The 26,211-nt window shown below is 41.9% G+C and overlaps 1 protein-coding gene across 1 annotated transcript; it reads left to right on the top strand.

Annotated features, from left to right (window-relative positions):
• Positions 1 to 1,945: 1,945 nt before the first annotated feature.
• On the top strand, positions 1,946 to 25,330 carry LOC308166726 (NXPE family member 3-like; the record flags this gene model as incomplete). The annotated part of the gene is made up of 5 exons (XM_080541053.1): positions 1,946 to 2,276; positions 18,862 to 19,549; positions 20,570 to 20,637; positions 21,568 to 21,774; positions 24,798 to 25,330. The coding sequence occupies 5 exons, from the start codon at positions 1,946 to 1,948 to the stop codon at positions 25,328 to 25,330; spliced, it is 1,827 nt and encodes a 608-aa protein (XP_080397179.1).
• Between the last annotated feature and the right edge of the window lie 881 nt (positions 25,331 to 26,211).

The following is a 26,211-nucleotide window of genomic DNA, read 5'->3' as shown; positions in this document are numbered from 1 at the left end:
CATCAAAGCACATGACATGTGATAAAGAAGTGTTTCAAGACTACCAGCAATTCTCAAAAGCACAGTCTGTGAAACTTGGTGACGGCAGGGTAGTGGACGCCCTGGGAATTGGAAATGTCAACATGAAAATTACTTTCAAGTTAAGTAAAGTAAAGAATGTCACAATGTACGACGTGCTGTATGTTCCGAAGCTATCTGGGAATCTATTCTCAGTGGGAGCAGCTACCAAAAAGGGAAATACAGTACAGTTCAGGAAGTCTCGCTGTTACATACGTGGAAAAGATGGTACTCTTCGAGGAATGGGAACACAAAGAGTTGACGGGCTATATCAGCTGGATGTTGAAGGAAGTTCATCTGTCTGTCATAGTGCGTCAGTAGCAGCCAGCCTGTGGCACCAGCGCCTTGGTCACACCACCAAGCTGAAGGAACTAAAAGATCTGGTGAACGGAGTGGACTTCTCTGCAGAGAAAGAGGTTCCCTTCTGTGAAGGATGTGTGGAAGGCAAGCTGGCTAAAAAGCCATACAAGTCGATTGGAGGAATCCGGTCCAAACGCAAGATGCAGCTGATTCATAGTGACGTCTGTGGTCCCATGCAGACTGAATCTATAAGTGGAGCAAAATATTTTTTGACTTTCATTGATGATTATTCAAGATGCTGCAAGGTATACTTTCTGAAACAGAAGAATGAGGTCTTAAACAAATTCAAGGAATTTGAGAAAACATTCTCAAATGAGTGTGGGCAGAGCGTCACAAGACTGAGAACAGACAATGGTGGTGAGTACACATCAAAGGAGTTTCAAGAATATTTGAAGACTCAAGGCATCCACCATGAAATGACTGTACCTCACTCACCACAGCAAAATGGTGTTGCAGAAAGGAAGAATAGGACATTAGTTGAAGCAGCTAGAAGCATGCTGTCACATGCTAAGTTGCCAAAGATGTACTGGGCAGAGGCTGTAGCCACCGCAGCTTACATACAGAACAGGCTGCCTACGTCTGTCCTGAAGCAAGAGACACCCTACAAGAGATGGTGTGGAAAGAAACCTGACATGAGCCACATGAAGGTGTTTGGCTGTGTTGCTTATGCACATATCCCAGATGAGGAGAGAAGGAAGCTGGACAAAAAGGCTGTGAAGCTTCGTTTCGTGGGATATGCAAACAATGCCAAGGGCTATCGCCTGTATGATGAAGAGAAAAGGAGGATTCTAATCCGTCGTGATGTCATCTTTGATGAATCAAACTTCAACTGGAAACAGGAAGCAAAAGTACCCTGCTCAGAGAACGAGACAACCATTGAAACACAAGATGATGAGGTCATTGTCGATAGCACTGTCAGAACAAGCGGCAGAATCAGAAATGCTCCAAGGAGATATGGATATGATGAGTTTGCTGATACAGTGACTGTTGATCATCATGCCAATATGTGTCGTGTGACAGAGCCAATCACACTGAAAGAAGCAATGGTGAGTCCTAAATGCAAAGGAATGGCAGCAGGCGGCTGATTTGGAATATGAGTCGCTGCTGGAAAATGAGACATGGGACTTAGTGGATTTACCAAGAGAGAGAAAGGCAGTAGGATCAAGATGGGTGTTCAAAGTCAAGCATCATAGTGATGGACGAGTGGAGAGATACAAATGCAGACTCGTCGCCAAGGGCTACTCACAGCTGTATGGTGCTGACTATGACGAAACGTTTTCACCAGTGGTACGATTCACCTCCATTCGTACATTTACTGTCCTTTGCTATTCAAAACAATCTACACGTGCACCAGATGGATGTCGTAACTGCATTCCTTAATGGACACCTGGAAGAAGAAATCTACATGGAGCAACCAGAGGGCTACATCAAACCAGGGCAGGAACACCTGGTGTGCAAACTGAAGAAATCTATCTATGGACTGAAGCAGTCTCCTCGCTGCTGGAGCTAGGCTTTCACAGGGTTCATGATGGAAATTGGATTCTCAGATGCTGACTGGGCTGGTGATCAGGATGACCGCCGCTCAACAACAGGCAACATATTCCTACTGGGTGGAGGAGCAGTGAGCTGGCTCAGCAAGAAACAGGCAACAGTTGCACTGTCAACAGCAGAAGCTGAGTACATCGCACTCAGTCAAGCGGCTCAAGAAAGTGTCTGGCTGAGACGATTACTGAGTGATCTCGGAGTGGAGGCTACGTCCACAGTGATCCTGGAAGACAACCAAGGAGCCATCGCAATCGCGAAGAATCCCGTGAACCACTCCAGGACTAAACACATAGACATTCGCTACCACTACATCCGTGAATGTGTGCAGAATGGACAAATAGAACTGCAATATTGTCCAACAAATGACATGAAAGCGGACATCTTTACCAAGCCACTGACGAAACAGAAGTTTGAGTATCTTAGGAGAGAGATTGGACTTTTCTTTGTTTAGGTAGAGTGGTTGTTTGTGCTTGACAGGTGAACATGTGAAAAAGAGTTCCAGTTAAAGCAATGTATAAAGGAAGCAAGTTTGAAAAACATGTGAAAAAGAGTTCCAGTAAAAGCAATGTAAAGTTTTGTTGTTGTTGTTTAAAGATATTTTTTCTTGAAATTTTTGTGAAGGAGAGCACGGCTCTGTAATATTATTTAAGGGGACTTAATGCCATTGTAAAATTAAGTGGGAGTGTTGTAATACAGTACTTTTACCATGGATGGCGCTATGTCGTATACCACCTGTGTTGTAAACAGTGAAGTAGTACTTCCGGTTTCCTCTCTTGTGTTGTATGTCGTTGGTTCACGTGCTATGTTAATAAAACTCCGGTAAACAAACAATAAAGTGCGCCCTGAGCATGCGCGGATTAACGCATAGGCTTACCTAGGCTGCAGCCTAGGGCCACTACCACTAGGGGGCCACAGCGGCCACCTAACATTGGATAAAATAAAAAAAAATGCGTGAGACTTGAGAGCCCTGAATATCCGGTTGTTAAGTCTGACGTCAAACGTGACGTTTTGCAATTTCCGGGTCCAAACCAGAAATTCTCCGCACCAGAATACCAGTGTACTACAGCGGTAGAATGACAGTTTAATAGTTTTTTAGACTCGGATCTATTCATACAACAAGGGACACAGCACTTTCCCGTTTTCCCCATATTGTCAGGGTATTTGAGCCTTGGAAAAGCGCTATATAAATATAATTTATTATTATTATTATTGCGGCATTTCGAAGACAGCGCCACAGCCAACTTTGCACCCGGAATCACGTCACGATTTAACAACCGAATAGCTAAGTTAAAAAATATATATATAATAATGCAGCTGCGACGACCAATGTTGTTGAGAGTGAGAGCCACGAAGCAGTTAGCACTGGGGCGAACATGGGGGACAGCAACAGAGAGACAGACAACAGGAGAGGAGAGCAACAGAGAGACAGAAAACGGGAGAGGAGAGCAACAGAGAGACAGACAACAGGAGAGGAGAGCAACAGAGAGACAGACAACAGGACAGCAACAGAGAGACAGACAACAGGACAGCAACAGAGAGACAGAGAACAGGAGAGGAGAGAAATAGAGACAGAACTGAGGTGAGGTGAGCAACAGAGATAGTTCAGGATGACAGAGACAACTAATAGCAAGACAACTGTATGATTATAGAGTTTACATGTTCAAGGAAATATTGTATGATAATAGAAAGATACACTTTAATTTAATTAAAGAAGTAACAAAGAACACATTTATTATCACAATTGCATTGTGTTCCATGTCTTTCTCCATTGAATAAATAATGCCTAGTTGAATGGCTAAACAAGACAACTGTCTGGACAGTACTGCTAGAATTATTCACCTTACCGCTGCACAGATAGACAAAGGGTATAAGTCCATTCTGTTAACATTAGGTCTACTCTGCTAACAAAGACTATTCCAGTTGATTTGTCAGTTGTTGTGCATTATATTTTTGTTGTGTTTGCAGTTTGCCCTTTAATAAGTTATATATAAAAATAATTAAGTTATATATATATATTCTCATGCTAAAATCGACTGTAAATCCAGATTTTAAAGTTGATATTCTTCCCTGTGGAGCATGCCCCCATAACCTGTGCCCCACCCAACATTCTTATCACCAGCCGCCACTGATAGGAACTCTTATATCTACGTGGTAGTTGATGGTGGTAATGCCTCATTACCCTTCCCTCATTGCACACACATTTTTGTTTCATTTTAGTAAAAATAATAATAAACTGGCTCAACTTGTACAACTTGGAATTTGTAGATGTCTTTTTTTTTTTTTTTTTTTGATTTTATCCCTTTTTCACCCAATTTGGTATCCAATTGAACCCAACCTAGCATCCAATTATCCCCTGCCTATTGCGTAGGATCCGCCGCACGACCCCGTGGCCGGCAGCCCCAGAGGAGATCGCCAGGCAGACTAGCTGACTGGCTCCTCGAGCCCGACACCGTTATTCCGGCACCCAGGGGGCGGTGTTGCGCGACGGATCCTTGTCCGGAAATAGTCCTATACCCGCCTTTGGAGCGGCCGCTCAATATGCCGCTCCCTGTGTGCCCTGGCCATATCCGGGTCTGGCGAGACCGGGATTCGATCCCAGTCCCCGGTGGGCAGCTTGCACTAGTGGCTAGTGCTTAGACCGCTGCGCCACCGCGGGGCTGGAATTTGTAGATCTCTGGCCAATTGGGGATAGTTGAAGCCAATAAATCAGTGTTTCCCAACCCTCTCCTCGGGGCACTCCAGCCGCACCACATATTTGATCTGTTCCACCACCAGCACACCTGATTCAACTAATCAAGTACAAAGCATAATTGCTTTGTACTTTGTACTTGATTAGTTGAATCAGGTGTGCTGGTGGTGGAACAGATCAAATATGTGGAGCGGCTGGGGTGCCCCGAGGAGAGGGTTGGGAAACACTGCAATAGATGAACACGTCAGACCCAGAGCAGACCGCCGACCACATAATCACCATCTGCCCCTAATATAGACCACCCTCAGAAGCCAGCCTCTTCGACCTAGAACCAGAGATGCGGGCATGGCTACGCGACAGCGAGTTGGACCTCTGACGTTACACGAAAGAAGATGAACACGTCATTAGTCAAGACTGTACGCTACTTCATTAGCGTAGTCTCATTTACCTGAAGCTCTCATTTAATCTGAGGGAAGATTTACCAGCACTTGAGAAAGTAGCTCCACACAGCTCCACTGTCTCCTTTTCCTGTGTATATCGTCGGACTCACTCTCCCAGCTTACCTGTAGGCTAGTACCCCTGAACTCAGGTAGGTTGAGAGAGGATGTGTTGGGGAGAGGGAGGGTTGGAGAGACAGAGATATTTATATTTAAATAATGTGAAATATAATGTGGAACAGTCATTCAATATCGTATACAGTAATCATTGATACCAATGCTTGTCGACAACAATACCAATTGTAAACAGCTTTCATAACATTATTGGATAGACGTCTAATACTAATGAGATGGGAATCACCAACACTGCCTACTCGCACTCTGTAGATAAAAGACAATAATTTACAACGTGAAAAAATCTGATATACATTGAAAGGTTCTTACAAAACATATTTTTTTAAATTGCCTATGCAAAGAAAGCTACCTTCCCAATTATCCCTGAATAAGAAATGTTATCTTGTTTACTTCTTTTTTTCCCCTTTTTTTTAAAATCAGCATTCTCTGCTTTTATTTAGGACTTGGCAATGTCTGTATGTCTCCCTCGATCTTTCCCTCGATCTTTATTGATCGATTGATTATTTCCAACAAACAAAGGGCATGAAATGAAAGTACAGCAGCACTTCTCAAAGTCTCTGATACGGTCAGGCAGCTTGGTATGCAGTATGTCTCCCAATTGTGTGTTGCACGCTATATTGCAGTAGCCTACATTTGATTTCAGAATCAGAATCAGAAGACTTTATTGCCATGACATGTAAACATGTTAGGAATTTGGTTTGGGACAGTGGAGCACGGTTTACAGCAGGACAGGTGCAAGACAGGACAAGACAGTGCAAACCAACATCATAGTGCAAGAGTCATAATTAATATAAATATAAAGTGCAGAGATCAAGTGTTCAAGTGTTCATATCCAGACAGTCCAAAGCTCTCTGGGTGGGGGTGGAGGGAGGGTAGATAGATAGGGGTCAGGTCAGGGGTGGGGCAGCGGCATTTAGGAGCCGGATGGTTGATTTAACAAAAAAAATCGTATCTGCCAAACCAAAGTTTCGCCCTTGATTGTATGCTGTTTTTTTTCTTCTGTAATATGACAGTCATTCACAAGTGCTTTAACACTATTGTCATTATAGTATCATCCGCATAGTTGTGGTAGGCAATTCTGTTCTTTTTTATGATGTATCCCAATGGAAGCAAGTACAGTAGAGATTGAATAGGACGGGGCCAAGGATAATCCTTGGGGAACCCCACATGTATTTTAATTTGGTCGGACACAAAGTTGCCAATGGAGACATCTGTCCTGTAGGTAGACATCTGTCCTGTAGGTAGACATCTGTCCTGTAGGTAGACATCTGTCCTGTAGGTAGACATCTGTCCTGTAGGTAGGATCTAAACCAGTTTAGGGCAGTGCCTGAAAATCCTACCCAGGTTTTTAGTCTATCTATTAGAATCTCGTGGTCAACAGTGTCAAAGGCACCGCTAAGGTCTAGTAGTACTAAAATGTTTAATATAACAGATATAAAGAGCTTACCTTTATCAATAATGTTCATCGATGTCGCAAACGATTCATTAGATTCCATTCTAAACGACCGCATCGTTTCTTTCCGTGTCCGGTAAACACAGTGCGGGCATACCTGTCAACATTGGGATTTGAAAATAAGGGATATTTTCCAAAAAATAAGGGAAAATAAGGGATATCCCCCCTGCGCAACCCCGGGTCATCCTCCCCCCCCCCCACCATCCACAAACCATACCCCTTACATTTAGACAAGGGTACACACAGTCAATCCTAACATCACCACTAGACAACCATAGGATACCCCTTACATTTAGACAAGGGTACACACAGTCAATCCTAACATCACCACTAGACAACCATAGGATACCCCTTACATTTAGACAAGGGTACACACAGTCAATCCTAACATCACCACTAGACAACCATAGGATACCCCTTACATTTAGACAAGGGTACACACAGTCAATCCTAACATCACCGCTAGACAACCATAGGATACCCCTTACATTTAGACTGTACACACAGTCAATCCTAACATCACCACTAGACAACCATAGGATACCTCTTACATTTAGACAAGGGTACACACAGTCAATCCTAACATCACCACTAGACAACCATAGGATACCTCTTACATTTAGACAAGGGTACACACAGTCAATCCTAACATCACCACTAGACAACCATAGGATACCTCTTACATTTAGACTGTACACAGAGTCAATCCTAACATCACCACTAGACAACCATAGGATACCCCTTACATTTAGACAAGGGTACACACAGTCAATCCTAACATCACCACTAGACAACCATAGGATACCTCTTACATTTAGACAAGGGTACACACAGTCAATCCTAACATCACCACTAGACAACCATAGGATACCTCTTACATTTAGACAAGGGTACACACAGTCAATCCTAACATCACCACTAGACAACCATAGGATACCCCTTACATTTAGACAAGGGTACACACAGTCAGTCCTAACATCACCACTAGACAACCATAGGATACCCCTTACATTTAGACAAGGGTACACACAGTCAATCCTAACATCACCACTAGACAACCATAGGAGACCCCTTACATTTAGACTAGGGTACACACAGTCAATCCTAACATCACCACTAGACAACCATAGGATACCCCTTACATTTAGACAAGGGTACACACAGTAAATCCTAACATCACCACTAGACAACCATAGGATACCTCTTACATTTAGACAATGGGACACAGTCAATCCTAACATCACCACTAGACAACCATAGGAGACCCCTTACATTTAGACAAGGGTACACACAGTCAGTCCTAACATCACCACTAGACAACCATAGGATACCCCTTACATTTAGACAAGGGGACACACAGTCAATCCTAACATCACCACTAGACAACCATAGGATACCTCTTACATTTAGACAAGGGTACACACAGTCAATCCTAACATCACCACTAGACAACCATAGGATACCTCTTACATTTAGACAAGGGGACACAGTCAATCCTAACATCACCACTAGACAACCATAGGAGACCGCTTACATTTAGACAAGGGTACACACAGTCAATCCTAACATCACCACTAGGCAACCATAGGATACCTCTTACATTTAGACAAGGGGACACAGTCAATCCTAACATCACCACTAGACAACCATAGGATACCCCTTACATTTAGACAAGGGGACACACAGTCAATCCTAACATCACCACTAGACAACCATAGGATACCCCTTACATTTAGACAAGGGTACACACAGTCAATCCTAACATCACCACTAGACAACCATAGGATACCCCTTACATTTAGACAAGAGTACACACAGTCAGTCCTAACATCACCACTAGACAACCATAGGATACCTCTTACGTTTAGACAAGGGTACACACAGTCAGTCCTAACATCACCACTAGACAACCATAGGATACCTCTTACATTTAGACAAGGGTAGACACAGTCAATCAACCACCTGCTTCAGTGCAACAAGAATTGGGTTAACTAGTTCCTATGATTAAGTACGTGACTACAGGTGATCAGAATCAGATACCTGGTTGAAAGTAAAATACTTTGAACATCCCTGCATACATGAAAACACAAAAGGGCATATCAATTCAGCACATTTATTTATACATTACTTGACACCATGATGTCAATGGAAAAGAGCGGCGCAAAGCTACCAGAGATCATTTCAAAACGGAGATAACCGAGGCTGCGTTCGTAAATACGCTCTGGAAATCTGATCACCACTCATGGAATGCCTCTTGTCCAATCAAATTACGTGGTCCCTTTATGACGTTGCTCCTAGTGTGCGTTCCGGCGCTCTCAGAGCAAAATTACGAACGCAGCCCAAGAAACGAGAGGAAACAAGTAAACTCCGACATGGATATAACGATTGTGCGCATGCGACAACGTCCAACAATTAAGTGTTAAATTATATTATATTATAGGTTAAACATACGGGAGATTTATGGGGAAATATTTAAACGGGAGCACAGCGGGAAATAAAGTAAAATACGGGAGAATCCCGGGAAAAACGGGCCACGGGTGCATCACAGCTACCTTGAAAGTTATGGATGACATTCTCACTTCCTTGGACTCCAAGCAGGTCTGCATCGCTGCCTTTATCGACCTAGCTAAGGCCTTTGATTCTGTCATCCATTCCATCCTTCTACAGAGGCTCTCCAACATTGGTCTCTCGACAAACTCTTGCAACTGGTTTGCCAGCTATCTAACTGACCGAGTTCAGCAAGTGAAGACTGAAAATATCTTGTCAGACCATCTCACCATCTCTAAAGGGGTGCCTCAAGGCTCCATCTTGGGACCAACGTTGTTCTCAATCTACATCAATGATATAGCAAAAGATGCTGGCAAATCCCAGATCCATCTTTATGCTGACGACACCATCTTGTATTGTGCAGGCCCTTCACTCCACTCTGCGGCTTCCACTCTACAACTCAGTTTCCTCCAGGATTTTTCACATTAGTGGCGGGGGAGTCCTCTTTCGCGCGCACGATTTTTTTTCCGCGTGCACGCTAGGGATGGGACGATTATCGTGTTTATCGTTAATCGCGATAAAAACACCCGCGATAACTTTATCGTGGAGAATTTTAATTAGTTGAATAATCGTCATAATCGTTTTTTTTTTTTTTTTTATTATTATTTTTAAATGACTGGACTTTTTAAATAGGCACTACATTTTATAAACACTGCTTTGTCTGTCTGTCTGTCTATGTGTTTTTTTTTTTTTTGGTTAATATTTTTATTGAGTTTCACAGAGACATGTACACAACAGGACATAACAACAACAACTAGTATCCGTGGGGGAGGTTATTGTCCCATTAATAGTAGAAAACTAGTTTTGCACTTTGTTATGCAGTACATTGTCCATAAACAGAAAATGTTTAAAAACGAAACAAAAACAAAAAAACAGGGGGGGGGAGGAGGCCATGTCACATATCAGAAATAAACAGAAAAGAAAACACAACACATGCCATAATATATGGGGGGATCACCCCCATCGGAGACAGCATCCATGTCTTACAGTCCTAAACACAGCGTCAGCACAACACCAGCACAGTAAATAATATTGTGACCCATACATTGTAGATCTATTACACATTAGTCTTGTGTACTTTCTTGAGTGTAATCCACCAAACCTTTCATTACAATGGCAGCCAGTCTGGTACCAATATAATCTAAGAACGGAGACCAAATCTTATAGAATGTCTTTATCTTACACTTAGACCTATATGTCAGATATTCCATAGGAATCATATCAAAAATTACCTTGTGCCATCCAGCTATTGTAGGCGGTTTGCAGTCTATCCATTTCATCAATATATTTTTCCTTGCACAAAAAGTGAGGATACACAGAAGTCTTTTGGAATGCATACTTTTAAGTTGTTTGTCTGGCAACCCAAACAATAGACACATGGGGTCCTTATCCAATGTAACATCTAGAATTAGATGAATTTTATCCACTATACCTTTCCAGTAATCATCTATATATCTACAAGTCCAAACACAATGAACAAAGCTCCCAACCTCGGTAATACACTTTGTACACATTTCCGATTTGTTATGATCCATTTTATGTCTAAGTTGGGGAGTAATCTGCAAACGTTGTAGTAGTCTAAATTGCGTTTCCTTCGTCCTATTACAGATTGAGATGTCGTTTGCCGATTACCATATTAGTGACCAAGTTGCTTCATCAGTATTAATGTTCAGGTCATTATTCCAGTCTTTGGGCGTAAATGCAGGTTTGCCTTTATCATATTTCGAAAGTGCTCTATACCCAAGCCCCAGAATGCCTCTCGTCTTTCCAGCAGAGACTATCTCCTCCAGCGGAGAGGGTTGGTGACAGAGCAGTGGCGAAGCTACCACGGTGGCTGAAAAAAGTCCTGCCACCCTACTTGCCACCCCAGTTACACAGACCAACTGATATAATTTGTTGTATTATTATTATTATTGGATCTTTATTTTTATTTTTTAATTAGAATTCAGTGTAAAATCCCCAAATTCTCAAGCTTGACAAATAAACTCAGTGTTCCACTCCTCCGTCCCGAATGGTTGCACCCTCACACGGGGAGATTTGAGTTTGCCTGCTGAGCTGTATCTGGTGCTGTGCCGTGTGGAGCCTGTTGTTCAGGTAATGTTAAATGTGGTTTTAACTAATTATGTTATTACGTTTAGAATTCATTACCTAATGGATATGTTTAGTAAATGAATTAATGTTTTGTTCATCAGTGTAACGTTATTTGTTGAGTTATGAAGCGAAGACGTTTTTGCAGTTCAGCTGTTTACCACTTAGCTAGCTAGCTATCGTTAGCTACACAGATACAGCTTTTACTTACTGTTTAGCTAACATTAGAATTATTATAGTTAACTTATGTCATTGTAACAAGATTTTCATGTATGTTGAAAATATGTTGCAGGAAGGGTACGTAAGAAGTCTTTAACTGGGTTGAAGAAGCAAACTACTATATTGGTTGTTGGTTACAATTGTATATTGGTTGTTGGTTATAATTGTATATTGGTTGTATTCTGGCGTTGTTTTCTTGTTTTGCTCTGTTTGTAGTCTACTTGATGTCTTTTTATCATCAGTTAAATCACCACAGCGGTTAATCCACTAATAGAGAAGATACCAGATTGAAAATGCTTGTAGCCAACTACTCTATAGCTCGTGCCTGGTCGCAGCTATTGCGAATTGTGAATCACCACAGGTGCTTGAAGCTTGTTGCAGAAATGGATGACGAACGGCTGATACTTGAGGTGGAAAAATCTATATTTTTATATACGACAAATGACGGTGGAGCAGGTACAACGTCAAGTTAATGCAACGCAGATGGCGAGGTGACGCAACGCTGGTAGTGGAGCCAGCCTGTAATATTCTACAGTAGCTAGCTATCAAGATAACAATGACTGATGCCTTCTTCTGTTTACACGAACACAGCCCATTGTCATATATGCATTCTTATCATTTCAATTGATAGGAGACATGCTGAAAATAAGGTATTGTCTTGTTTTACTTCTGTCTACAACTACTATTTCCTGCAACGACAACATGTAGGCTACAATTTCCTCAATCTCACGTAAGTCATGTATTATGTCAACACAATATGGCCTCTACCTCTACCTCTAGTAGCGGCACCATTAATTGGGACCTATGCTGTCTCTGCCAATGAGATGCTGATGAACCATTGCAAAGACCCAAGATACAACGACTTGTATCACTAGAAAGGGAAAAAAAGATTTCTTAGCTATTGCTAATGTTCTTCCTTCTTCTGTTAATGTTACAATTGATCAGTTGAATGACAGTTCGGGTATTGCAGCAACGCTTAAAACACATAATGCTATGTATCACAAACGCTGTAGAAGCTACTGTAGTAGTTGTCGTGTCAAAAGGGCTCCAAAGTATGACGTTGGCTCCTCCTTAGTAGTGAGTCCTAAAAAGCTTCGATAATGTCAACCCAAAGCCTGTGGCATTCATTGTGTCATATGTGAGGGGGAGATATGGATGACCTTCACAAGGCAGTAACAGATAATGTTGATTCCAATCTGAAAAGCTGGGCAGAATCCTGTAAACATTTTTAGCTTCTTGGTAGATTAGTTACACAAGCTTCCGATGTGCACGCAGCAGGTGTGTACTACATGCCAAATGTTATCTCATGTTGCGAAAACGGCAAGCATCTCATGACACTGCCAGGCCAGGGTGTCAGAAGGGGAAGCATCTACCAGTGAGTGGGGGACAACCTTTGACCATCTAACTATTGCACAAATTGTTGCCCTGGTTGAGGTTTCAGATCCTCCTTCACAATCTCCTATTACGGCAACTCTACAGGAACCTTATGAAAGAACGCAGGTGTTTCAAGCAACATCTCCTCAGCTATCTGCCTGAATAGAGTGAACACCAGAAGGGGAAGGAAACCTACATCGCAAACAAGGAACAAGTGGCTAAGAGGAACTCTCGCTCAGGATGAGGCAATTCTGTTGATGACTGTCTCAACATCCAACTGTCTCACACAACATCTGTTGCTGAACCCTTACGAGTGTTCAATGATATCGTCCTCCATGGTCCAGAGTTCCTCAAACCCTGCGCAGCTAATACAGAAGATGCCAACCTGCAACCGAGAATGTCAATGTCAGAAGTACAATGCATTTGGCGGCACCCATCACACCTGCAAGACCGACGCAATACGTCACAGCAAGGAAATTGACATTTGCCAATCAACCTGACCCAAAAGCCAAACAAAACCAAAAAAATGCATTATGCAAATTAGGGGTCCAGACACACCCAATCATGAATATAAGCATTCTAATGTGTTTCTAATAGTCAAAAAACATAAAACAGACACCAGGCTTGTATTTCTAGTTCATTTGGTTCAAAAGTTATAGCCGAAACCTTTTTCAGAGGGCGGCCATATTGATTTGGCCGCCATGGCGACCCTGGTGGTCGTTGGCTCGGGCGCCCTGGCTAAATCATTAGAGCATACTCTGAGCTACATCTGGGCCAAATGTGGTGCTTTTACACACATTTGCACAAAAATATCCCTAAGGCCCCCAACTAATTCTTATTATGTTTGTTCTGACGATCAAGTTCAGCGCGCCCACACTCCGTCGCGCATTGTTCATGTTCCTTGTTTATTGTCTCTGAATGAAAGAGATAATAAAATGTTTTTTTTCTCCCACAAACCTATGTCTTTGTAATAATTTACTGGATAAGAGAGAAACCTGTACACATACACACTGGTGTGCACACACTAGTTCTATACTGTATGTAGAACAGGCAATAAGGGATGATAAATATACATATATTAATCACATATTAAGATGGCCACAAATTATGGCCACACTAAAATATCTGCTTGCCACCCCTTTGCCACCCCATGTATACATCTCTAGAATCGCCACTGTGACAGAGGCCAGTGTCTTTTTGGCTATTTAAAAAACTTCGTATCTGAAGGTATCTGAAAAACTCATTTCGTGGTAGGTCATATTTCGTACATAATTGGTCAAATGAAAGTAGTATTTCCGTATCATATAAATGTCAGATAGTAACCATCCCTTTGCTGTCCCACCGCTTGAAACCCCTATCCGTGGCACCAGGGGAGAAGTCTATGTTGCCCCAAACTGGCGAGAGGGAGGATGTCATAATCGTATGTTATAAATAAATAGTAATATAATTGAGATTTCTCACATGAGCCGCGCGCGAATATCCTCACAGAAATGTGTCTCGCGCGATTGTTCAGCCTGCATGGGTAACGTGACTGTCAAGTCAGCCTTGTCAGTCAGTCACTAACGTATGCTAGCCTTCTCACCATGGCTGCATCGGCCCCGTGTCCATTGCCTCACCTTTCCAGGGTTGCACGCAGGCTTCTATGCATACCTGCAACTAGTGTTCCTTCAGAGAGAGTGTTTAGTGCCAGTGGGCACATACTCACACCTCTCAGAGCACAGCTAAAGGCAGAAAAAGTGAACATGTTGACATTTTTGCACTTTAACCTATCTTGAAGCTTTCAAGTCTCTAAGCCACAAGGCTAGCACTCAGTTTGATGACAGAAAAGTGTCAGTGTTCAAGTTTTGTTTGACAGTATTTTTTTCCTTTATTTATGCAGTGATACCTTATAATTTATCATTACCTTATTTAAGATTTTATTAAAGATTTTTATTTTTGTCAAGATGTTTTTAAAATGATGTTAATGTTATTAACATGATTCAATAAAAATACAACAAAATCTAAGTTAAAGTAATTACAGTGTGTTTTATTGGCATTCTAAAAAAAACTTTTTTTTTTTTTTTTTTTTAAATTCTCGCGATAATATCGTGGATCGCGATTATTTTGCCCACGATAATCGTGACATGACATTTTCTAATCGTCCCACCCCTAGTGCACGCGCACGTTTACTTGTACCTCCGCCGTTCTGTTCGTGGTGATTTTAGAGGCAATAGATTAATTTTTTAATATTATTACTAACACCAGAAGACAAGACATACAAACTGTGGTGAACTATATTGCTTGTGTAACATTAGCTAGTAGCTATCCATTTTTCACTCATACACGGCCGGAAAAGTGAACAGAAATACAACGCTGACTTACGGTGGTATCTTGCGGCTGTCTTCACAAAGAGCTCCAGGATGCTTTCGCTTGAGGTGCTCGTTCATTGCAGATGTACTCCTGTGATAGGCCATTTCATTTCTGCACAGTTTACAGACCACCACATTGTTTTCTTTTTTTGTAAAAGCCGGAAATTGTAAAACGTCACGTTTGACGTCAGACTTAACAACCGGATATTCAGGACGCACATTTTTGCGCCCCGGCCTAGAAATAGGAGACAGCCAATTGGAGCGCTGCTACAGCTCACGTGTAAGCGAAAAGTATTCGGCCTGCCATAGACTTGCATTGACCGGCGCCCCGACGCCTCCCCCTATGTATTAACATTGAATTTTACACACACACAGATAAAATGTTTATTGTATTGGAGGATTTTTAATGAATGCTGATAGGCGCCGACAGAATATCAGCCGCATTTTGTGAATAAACAATGTTTATTTGTTTTTAAAACTTTTACAAATCGCAACTAGGAAGTGAAGGTGGGGAACTAGGAAGTGAAGGTGGGGGCGGCGCCCCAGCGCCCTCTATCGGCCAGCCGCCACTGGTTTCAACCCCCGAATTTCCATATCATTGGTCCTCGAAAGTATTTTTTCCCGATTCTATTGGCTCTTACACTTCAAATGAGTGGTCAATCATGAAATTTGACCCATGGGTTCGGGAGAGAATTGACTGCGTAACCAGAGCTGGTGTGAAAACGAGGCGGATGCGCAAGAGGGCGCGCTGAAAACCGCGCAGGAGACCCCTGCTGGTTGCAAACAGTTGGATTTGGATGCAATTTATACCTATAGTGATATGTCAATGAAATATAATCAATTTTACAGTCTTGATACATGAGAAAGTCTGATACACTGATGGTGCCAAAATGTCTCCAAATGGCACAATTTGGTTGTCCGCCTAAACATACCTGTACTAAAACAGGTATAAAGTTGCATTGGCTCACATTACTAGCATCTAATTTGGCACAAGTACTCATCAGACCCTGGAGTACTGATTCCTAGATGAGTTGGGCTTATTCAGTCAGGTTTCCAAGCTGATATTCACTCTAAAAGCTGTAGATTTTATTTATTTATTTATTTATTTTTTCAGATTTTATCCCTTTTTCACCCAATTTGGTAGCCAATTTAACCCAACGTAGCATCCAATTATCCCCTGCCTATTGCATAGGATCCGCCGCACGACCCCGTGGCCGGCAGTCCCAGAGGAGGCCGCCAGGCAGACTAGGCTGACTGGCTCCTCGAGCCCAGTACCGTTATTCCGGCGCCCAGGGGGCGGTGTTGCGCGACGGATCCTAGTCCAGAAATACTCCTATACCGCCCTCGGAAGCGGCCGGCCAATATGCCGCTTCCCGTGTGCCTCGGCCATATCTGGATCTGGCGAGCCGGGATACGAACCCCGGCCCCGGTGGGCAGCATGCACTAGCGGCCAGTGCGTAGACCGCTACACCACCGCGGGGCTAAAAGCTGTAGATTTTTAAGGCGGAGAGTGAATTTGAGATTTTTCACAATAATCTAGCTCTATTTACTCTGACAGTAACATATATTTTAATTCTGACACTTCTACAGTCACCCAACATGTGTTAGCTTTCATTTGATACCAATATCATTATGAAGGCCTTTGTGATTGTGGAGATATTCTATATTCACTGTGGGCATGTCATTTCGAGCAGAAAACCTGACAAATAGGGCCGATAAGAAGGAACCGTTTCAGTGCTATGCAGGGGGCGAAAGCCTGATTGAAAGCCATGAAAGAGATCATTCAGGGTCAAATATTATTGCTAAGTTGTTCGTGAGCAGCTATTTCAATAATTTTTCCTATACTGGAAAGGTTTGATATGGTCTGTAGTTATTCAGTACAAATGGGTCTAGGCCGTTCTTTTTTAGTAAAGGCTTGATAACGGCAGTTTTCAGGGTTTCAGGGAAAACTCCTGATGAAAGGGAAATTGTATTAGTTCACCTGCCACGTATCTATTTATTTATTTTTTTAATTTTTTTTAAAGCTTGTTGGCAGGACATCAAGGGCACAGGTGGATGGTTTAAGATGAGACATGATTTTGTCTAGAGTCGTGTAGTCGATGGTGTTGAATTGTGACATGTTTGTTATGTCGGCCCTATTTGGGGGTGTTAGTGGAGACATGTTTTGCATGCCTGACACAGAAGAGCTTGCCTTGAAAACACCTTGTCTAATGGTTTCTATTTTATTGTTAAAAAAGGATGCAAGCACATTGCATTTACTACATTTACTAGGCAAGTTTATTTGTATAGCACATTTCATACAAAAGGGGCAATTCAACGTGCTTTATCTACAACATGAAAAAAAAATACAAGAGGAGAATAGTAATAAAAAGAAAGATGACACGAATATATATATATGAAATTAATTAGATAACCATTTAACGAGATAATAGACAATGAATAAAAGGACAGATAAAAGTATTATGTCTCTCAGAGAGATAAACCTCTGCACCTTGTATCCTACCACGATACAGGATTAAGGTTGCAGATTATCACAGGTAGTGGCTGCACCTATTCATATTTTAAAACGCCTGCCCCGACCTTGATATTTTTTTATTATGACTGCATCTGTACGGCATGTGAGATCGCAGTGTAAAATGACACGTTTGATACTGATATCTGTATTCAACTTCTATCCTGCTCGATACGGTGTGTAAGATCGCAGTGTAAAATGACACGTTTACAAACACATTTAGTCTATATTTACATTGAATTCACAGCGCTTGGATTATGAACCATTCAGCATGTGTCAGTTTAAACTCTTAACTACTGCAGATATAAGAAATAAATAGATAATGGATAAAAAGACATAGATAGCGGTGTTAGTGTTCAATCAAAACTGCTGCAGAACATGAAGGTTTTTAGCTTAGTTTAAAATATTTTTTTAGTTTGATTTCTTGTATGTTCACTGATAACCTGTGAACTCATACAATTCAGGACCAACACCCAACTCTGAGTCTATTCAGATTTTAGATGTTTATTTTCAGTTATGAAACAATGCCTGTGTTGTGGGAATTCTAAGTATCGTTGTATAAATTCGAACATTGAACAAAGATTCCACTTGATTAGAGAGTATGGCAAAGCAATCTTGTTCTATATTTGTGCGCATACATTGTTTCAACTCTCTTTAAAGCACAACAACAAAATGGCGGACAAGGGCTAAGGACCATCCTCATCTCACATGGTGACACTTCTACTGACAAACAAGCTCAGTTCTGCAATTTCCATCACACCTTTAATGAATTAATCTACCAACAGATAAAGAGAATGGACAAACTGCAGCTACAGATATTGGCTGTCTTTCTGTTGATTGGCATCAGTATTTTTTACGTAAGTTCTAAAGACAAATTCAATTCAAGTTACCCTGCATAAAATCCTCCCAAAAGCTGTCTACCCTTGCAAAATATAAAAGGGGAGTAAAATTATTATAATCTGAATTTAATGATCACTGTCTGTCTAATGTCCCACTGTAGGTATTTCAACACTACCAGAGCTCAATGAACATCTTACCTCTCCCACTTTCAAAGCACAAATTGAATTACACTCCCTCTACCAAGCCTCTTTCTAAAGAAACCATCGACAGGACCTTCATACCAACCAATGACGCATTAATAAGTACGGAGGACTGGGAATCTCTGGTGAGAGAACTACAGTGGCCGTCACCCCCTAAAGCCCTCTCATCCACACGGAACTCCACAGACGCGACCAAATGTTCCTTTTCTCTCATCAACCCAAAGACAAATCGCACAGTCGGAGAGTATGTAGATGTGACAGTGGTTGCTAGAGATGCCAGCAACAGGCAGAAAACCTATGGAGGGGACTTTTTCCAGGCCAAGCTGTATAACACACAGCTGAAGGCCAGTACGTATGGAGCCGTGACAGACCACCACAATGGCACCTACACCGTCCGTCTGGCCCTGCTCTGGCCCGGGGCTGCTCGGGTGTCGGTCCGCCTGATGCACTCCAGCGAGGCAGTCCAGGTGCTGATCCAGAAGAGGGAGGAGGACCCTGACAAGGTCTACTTCCATGGTTACTTTGAAGAAGGTGACAAGAAGGAAGTTGTGATGTGCAATGCTCAGAGGAGCTCCAGATTGGTGGGGGATGGCTTGCGGTGCTGCTGTGAGTACAGGGAGCCTGTCTCTGGGGAATACTGGTTCTGCCGACGGCCATCTTCCCTCCCATGCCAGGCGTTGATCTACCACAGCATGGGGGGGAACCAGGCTAAACTCTCCAAGCTGGAAGCAACCCTTCTTAAAAGGTACATCCCCTGCAACAGGTGCTTGTATATAGGCCAGTGTGACTCTATATATTTATATAAGCAAGTGTGACTCTATATGTATATAAGCTAGTGTGACTATATATGCATATAGGCTACTGAGTGGCTTAGAGTATAAGACATTGAGCACGTGACTTTATATGCAGGTCAAGTCTTGACTTTTTAAGGGTACCACCCCACCCCTCACTCATGCTCCCACTCTCAAGCCCCATGTCTTCAACCACACAATTGGAATTTGCAAAACTACAAGGTGCCATTGGAGTAGATTCTCAATCGTTTACTGTTTTGTTCATGCCCTTTGTTCATGCCCCCCCAATTTTACCAAGAAATTGTCTGATCCTTTCCTGCACCGACCACCATTTTTTCCTAAAGTGATTGCCCAGGCTTGTAAGAAACATAGATTTACATTTGTACATCCTATTTTGTTTTAAACAGTTTTTTTACTGTAAGCACAAACTGCCGTTTTTCCTTAAATGTCTGGCCTGTCTTATAAGAAACACAGATATTTACATTTTTACATCCTGTTTTTACTATAAATATGAGTTAATGTTCTTCTGAGAAAAATGTAAGACAGTTTACCTGTCTTTTACAGTACAGCCTTATACAGGATAGCCTAATGTGTTACGGTTGGGGTCACCATTTCCCTGGTGACTCCTTGATGCCTCTATCTGGCGGCCTGGGACGCTACTACACTCCATGTTCCTCTCCTCGTTGTGGACTAATGTGTGTCACCTGTGTATGTTTGACACTTTTGTGTATTTATGTTCTCCCATCCTGGCACTCCCTGATAGTCAATCTCCTTGTTTGTTCTGTGTAAGTGTGCCCTCGTGCTTTGTTATTTGCCTGCCTTGCACAGGGAGATGTGAGCTGCTCTAGCCGGTGTTGTAGTTGTCGTTCCAGTGTATTGCAAGGGGGAGTGTTTATGGAAGTCAAGAACACCTCTCGTTACTTGTAATCATTTTAAATGTAACATTGTAACATTGCAGCTTTTATTCTCTGCAGTTCCAGCAATGTTATAATACGAGGTGACGGTTCAGTGGTCCATGTCCAGCAACAGCTCAATGAAACCCGTAAGTCCTCAACACATGTTACTCTCTCACTGAGCAGCCTCCAACCAAAGAGAAAGAAGTAGGGGTGCAGAGTAGTCAGTACGGAAGAGTATTAGGGCCACCAACTTGAGTTTTTTTTTTCTCCCGAAAGGAGAGTTATATTCTGAGTTTAAAGTCAGAATTTCTGAGAAAAAAGTCAGAATGTATTAGTGTTTATTGGTTTGATTGATTGATTGAAAACTTTATTAGAATGTTTGCAGAAGTAGGTACATGAAAGTACATATTACATACAAGGTCAACTAAAAGGATAAAAACCCAAGAAAGCCACTGGCTTATTTCAATTGGGGTCCTTTTATGGACCTACTGGTTTATGGTCCTACTGGTTTATGGTCCTACTGGTTAAAAAGAATGACATGAATGCTCTTATCAAGTTATACTTTGGAATTGGCTTTAGTAATAAGGACATTCTTTGTCTATTGGCACAAAATCACCTTATTATATCAAGTATTCGTACTTTGAAGCGACGTTGTCACGAACTGGGTCTTTAGGCTACAGAAGGAGAAATCACTCAGATTTAAATGAGGTAATAGCCTTTGTGCAGGAGGAACTATCAGGAAATGGCCAAATGCAAGGCGATCGTTGATGCATCTTCATGCCATTCGAATGGGATTCGTGGTGCAACAAGATGTGATAAGACAGATTATCAAATTAACCGCAAAAAAACTGTAACAGGCTAGAGCCGCAGAAGACACGCAGCCGGTATGGAAGCTGCAAGCGTGACATCAGTTCTGCAGCAGTCCTGCCACGCACACACGCTGCATGCACACAGGCTCCCGGTGTGTTTCAGGCCTTGGTGTATATTTTATTTAGAAGCCATCATCGGCTCTTGGATGTAATTTAAGATAAAATCAGATCATGTTGTTCATCTTGCCTAAATGTTTGTCTTTGTAGGATCACACACAAAATGCCAACCTGCTCTACAAACCCCAGTTCCGTCAGGATTCTACTTCCAGGATCGCTGGACGTCGATGGTGTGTGATGCGCGATCGTTTCCCTCAGCTGATCTGGTTTCTGGGTGCCTCAAAGACAAACAGATCCTAATGATGGGAGACTCCACCCTACGCCAGTGGTTTGATTACCTGAAGAGAGCAGTGCCAAGTATGATACAGAGTGTAGCCTGCAAATCTATTTACCTGCAGTATATGTTGTATATTCTTAATGGTCTAGCAGCAAGTCCTCAAAAAAGGCTTTAGTTTTCCAGATACCCCTACCCGAGGTAGAACAAATGACAACAATGATTTTTCTTATCTTTAGGGTCTCCCATTAATGAAATTGATTGTTGTAAATGTTTATTTTGGGGGGAAATGTTTTTTTGGTTATTTATAACTACCCCAATCCATACCTGTCAACATTGGGATTTGAAAATAATGGATATTTTCCCCCAGGCGTGCAAACAAGAATTGGGTTAACTAGTTCCTACATTATGATTAAGTAGTGACTACAGGTGATCAGAATCAGTCTTTTCTCGCTCACTTTAAATTACAATCTGTACTCGCGCCATTGTTGAATCTGCAGGCGGGCAGATTTCTTGGTACCCTGGCAACACATTATGGCTGAATTTGATTGGATAAAAGCTAAAGGCCAGCCCTCCAAATGTCTGCAAGCAGCGCAACCAAGAGGAAAGCTATGAAATGAAGAGAATAGACTACGGGAATAATTTAATACATATTTGTAGAAAAAATATATAAAAATTAAATGTATATTCTGATGATGTTTAGGCCAGCAGAGAAGGCCTTGCTGGCCCTGACGGCACACCACTGGAATCAGATACCTGGTTGAAAGTAAAATACTTTGAACATCCCTGCATATATATACATGAAAACACAAAAGGGCATATCAATTCAGCACATTTATTTATACATTACTTGACACCATGATGTCAATGGAAAAGAGCGGCGCAAAGCTACCAGCGATCATTTCAAAACGGAGATAACCGAGGCTGCGTTCGTAAATACGCTCTGAAAATCTGATCACCACTCATGGAATGCCTCTTGTCCAATCAAATTACTTGGTCCCTATATGACGTTGCACCTAGTGTGCGTTCCGGCGCTCTCAGAGCAAAAATACGAACGCAGCCCAAGAAACGAGAGGAAACAAGTCAACTCCGACATGGATATAACGATTGTGCGCATGCGCCAACGTCTAACAATTAAGTGTTAAATTATATTATATTATAGGTGAAAAATACGGGAGATTTACGGGAAAATATTTAAACGGGAGCACAGCGGGAAAGAAAGGTAAAATACGGGAGAATCCCGGGAAAAACGGGAGGGTTGACAGGTATGCCCCAATCCCTGAAAAATAGCTAAATTAGACCAGGCCGAATATGACAAAAAAGCCCATAACTTGAGAAGGATCACTCTTTTCCTCTTCAGATTTGCTGAGGTATGAACCAGGTGGCTGTCCTGCTACATCACCAAATAGTCAGCCAACTATTTACCTAAATAAATACTGAATTATAGTCTTAGCTTTAGTTTAGACGGAAATTGCACTTTTTGGTGATAGGAACATAGGACTCCATCACTTTTCTCTCATTTATCAGAACAACTGAAATCCCTAAAAGATTTACCATTACTGAATTGTCTAAGGTGCTATTGTGATATAAGTGATATAATTACATTAATTAAAGTGTCCTATGCTATCAAGTTTAATAATTTATATATGTTAATATATCCTACGGTATGTCATTGCATAGTGTATATTACAAATACACAAGCCACAGGTAGGCTATAAAAACCCTACCAAGTGTCTATTTACAATCCTAAATCCAGTTCAACATGAAAGTGGCCTTGTGTAACCTTAGGTGCCAACAACAAGACAGTGAAAGTATGTAACTTCCAGTAAGCACATTTCAGAGGTAATAAAAATATGACCTTTGTGTTAAAATAATATGTTGGCGACTGGAATCAACATGTTCAAAGCAAATACCTCTTCCATGTGCAGGAACAACACAGGTGTTGTTGTAGCGCCTTTAATACACGGATGCAACTCAAAGCGCTTTACAATGATTGAAAAACAAGATTACCTCGACATAAAAGCGATTTCTTTTGTTATGCTTGTTATAAAGAAAAGGTCTATAATGCATTGAAATAACATTAAATTATATAACCCATCAACAATATTACATAATAACAACTGCTCGGATAGGATTGCGGGTTGTTTTGGTTTAATACGTGCCATAGCTGTAAATAAAACATGGAAATGCGCGTCTATCATGCACAAATCAGCCTAACGTTAGATAGATAACTTCACATTAAATATGTCTATCATCATCCGCTGTCAAACGCAACAGGTAATCTTTTATTTCTAAACAGGAATGTACATCTCGAAGTGAATCGCGCTCCTTATGGGAAGGCTGTGCTTGACGCTTCCATGGGGCGCTCCTGCAGGCACAATATCGGCATAATAGCGATCTTTTTTTGTTATGCTTGTTGTAAAGAAAAGGTCTATAATGCATTGAAATGACATTAAACTAAGATAATACGATGGTTATCATTATTTTTCAAGTCTTTAATTACAAGTAATTCCAGAAAAGTAAATGACATTTCAGGCTCGCTTCCGTATTACGAGAGCGAAAAGAACATTTCTGTAGATGATTCGCAATGCATGCCGGAAGGGAGTCTCATGGCTCCGAATCGAACGAGGGTCAAGATTTTCTCCAAACGGAGCCATGGAAAACCCTAACCCTATCCCTAACCCTAAATGAGTAATGAATTGGGACGCCACTACGGCTACACGTGAACGTGCAAAATGGAGCCGTCGGGGTGAAAACGGAGCCGGAGTGGTGAATTGGGATTCACCCTAATAATAACTTGTATAAGTAATGATGGAAGACTCCACCCTACGCCAGTGGTTTGATTACCTGAAGAAAGCAGTGCCAAGTATGATACAGAGTGTAGCCTGCAAATCTATTTACCTGCAGTATATGTCAAGTACATTCTTAAGTAATTGTTGCATGCAGACTGACACTTAGTTAAAGTATTTGGAAAACAGATAAGGTGAAAACAAGGGTCTCCTACTTTCTTACACGTTTATTTGGTGCATTCTTGAGCATTCCTACCAATCTCTATCTGCCAAATTAATTGACATGAGTTGAACTTATATGATCTCTTTTTTATCAGCATTGAAATCCCTGGACCTTCACACCTCAGCCAAATCTGGGCCCCTGGAGGCTGTCGACACCCAGTCCAACACACGCGTCATCTGGAGAGCCCACGGCCCCCCCCTGCGGACCACCAAGACCCCCTGGGCTGACCTCCACTACATTGCCAGTGAGCTGGAGGGCCTGGCAGGGGGCCAACACTCTGTCTTCATCTTCACCATGTGGGCCCATTTAACAACTTACCCCCTGGCTTTTTATGCGCACCGTCTGGGGGTGATACGTAGGGCTGTGGCCGCCCTACTGCGGCGCTCCCCCAGTACACTAGTAATGATCAAGTCAGCCAACACGGGGTCTAATGATGTGTACTGCAGCGACTGGCTCTCCTGGCAGCTGGACAAGGCTCTCCGGGTGATATTTAGGGATTTGCCTGTGGTTCATATTGACGTTTGGCAGATGACCTCCTGTCATTACTCCCGAGACAACATCCATCCGCCTCCTGTGGTGGTCAAGAATGAGGTCGACCTCTTCCTGTCATTTGTCTGCCCACAGTGATGGAGTTCAGGTAGTAAGTAGTAGTAAGAGTAGTAGTAAGAGTGTCAGGTGTAGTTGTTTTTTCTATATTGGGAAAGGGATGTGAAAGCATAATGTCAATGTGAGGTCTGAGTTTTAAACATCTGCTCGGTAGCTGGTGCCACCGGGTGGGCTGGGGTCCCTGATTATCTTTCTACCTCTTGCACCAACTATCATTCTTCTGCCTATAGTGATAGTTAGTAAGTAAGTTGTGCAAGTTATAAAATCTGCTGTTTTTCTATATTGGGAAAGGGGAAGTGAAAGTATATGTTAATTCATGCAAAGTATGCTCAATGAATTTGAATGTCAGGTGTGAGTTTTAAACATTGTCTGGGTAGAGGTTGTCATCATTTACTGTAACAAGACATGATGAGGAAACTGAATGTGTACAATTAGAATTAGAGCCTGACCCATACTGGATACATCGCTGCAAATATACAGTAGGTCAAGGCAGATTTCACTGCAAGCCGATATATATCTGCAAATCAAGTTAAAAATCAGACACTTTTCTTTTTTTAAACATAATTCCTTTTTAGCACAGGATTCAGACGCAAAACTCTATATTCGTTATATTCAGTTGTTATATTTAATTCACACAAAACATTAAAAAAATACTATTTGAAATGCAGTCTTAAAACATACTGTTAGAATACTTTCTGTACTTCATTGTTACCAACCACTCTTATTTCCAATAACAGTTTATTCGAGCCCTCCCCTAGACAAAGTTTAGCAGCGGTGCATTCCACCAAAAACTGTTTGCAGAGAGAGCTTCCAAAAAGAGTAAAGCCTTTAGATAAAGAACAACACTGGTTTTACCTTCTCCGAGACAACAAAGTATTTTGGGCTGATAGGCAGGGCTTGGC

The sequence above is a fragment of the Nansenia antarctica genome (assembly GCF_963989245.1).
Source record: "Nansenia antarctica genome assembly, chromosome: 10".
Lineage (NCBI taxonomy): Eukaryota > Metazoa > Chordata > Actinopteri > Argentiniformes > Microstomatidae > Nansenia > Nansenia antarctica.
This window is presented reverse-complemented; position numbering and strand designations above follow the sequence as displayed.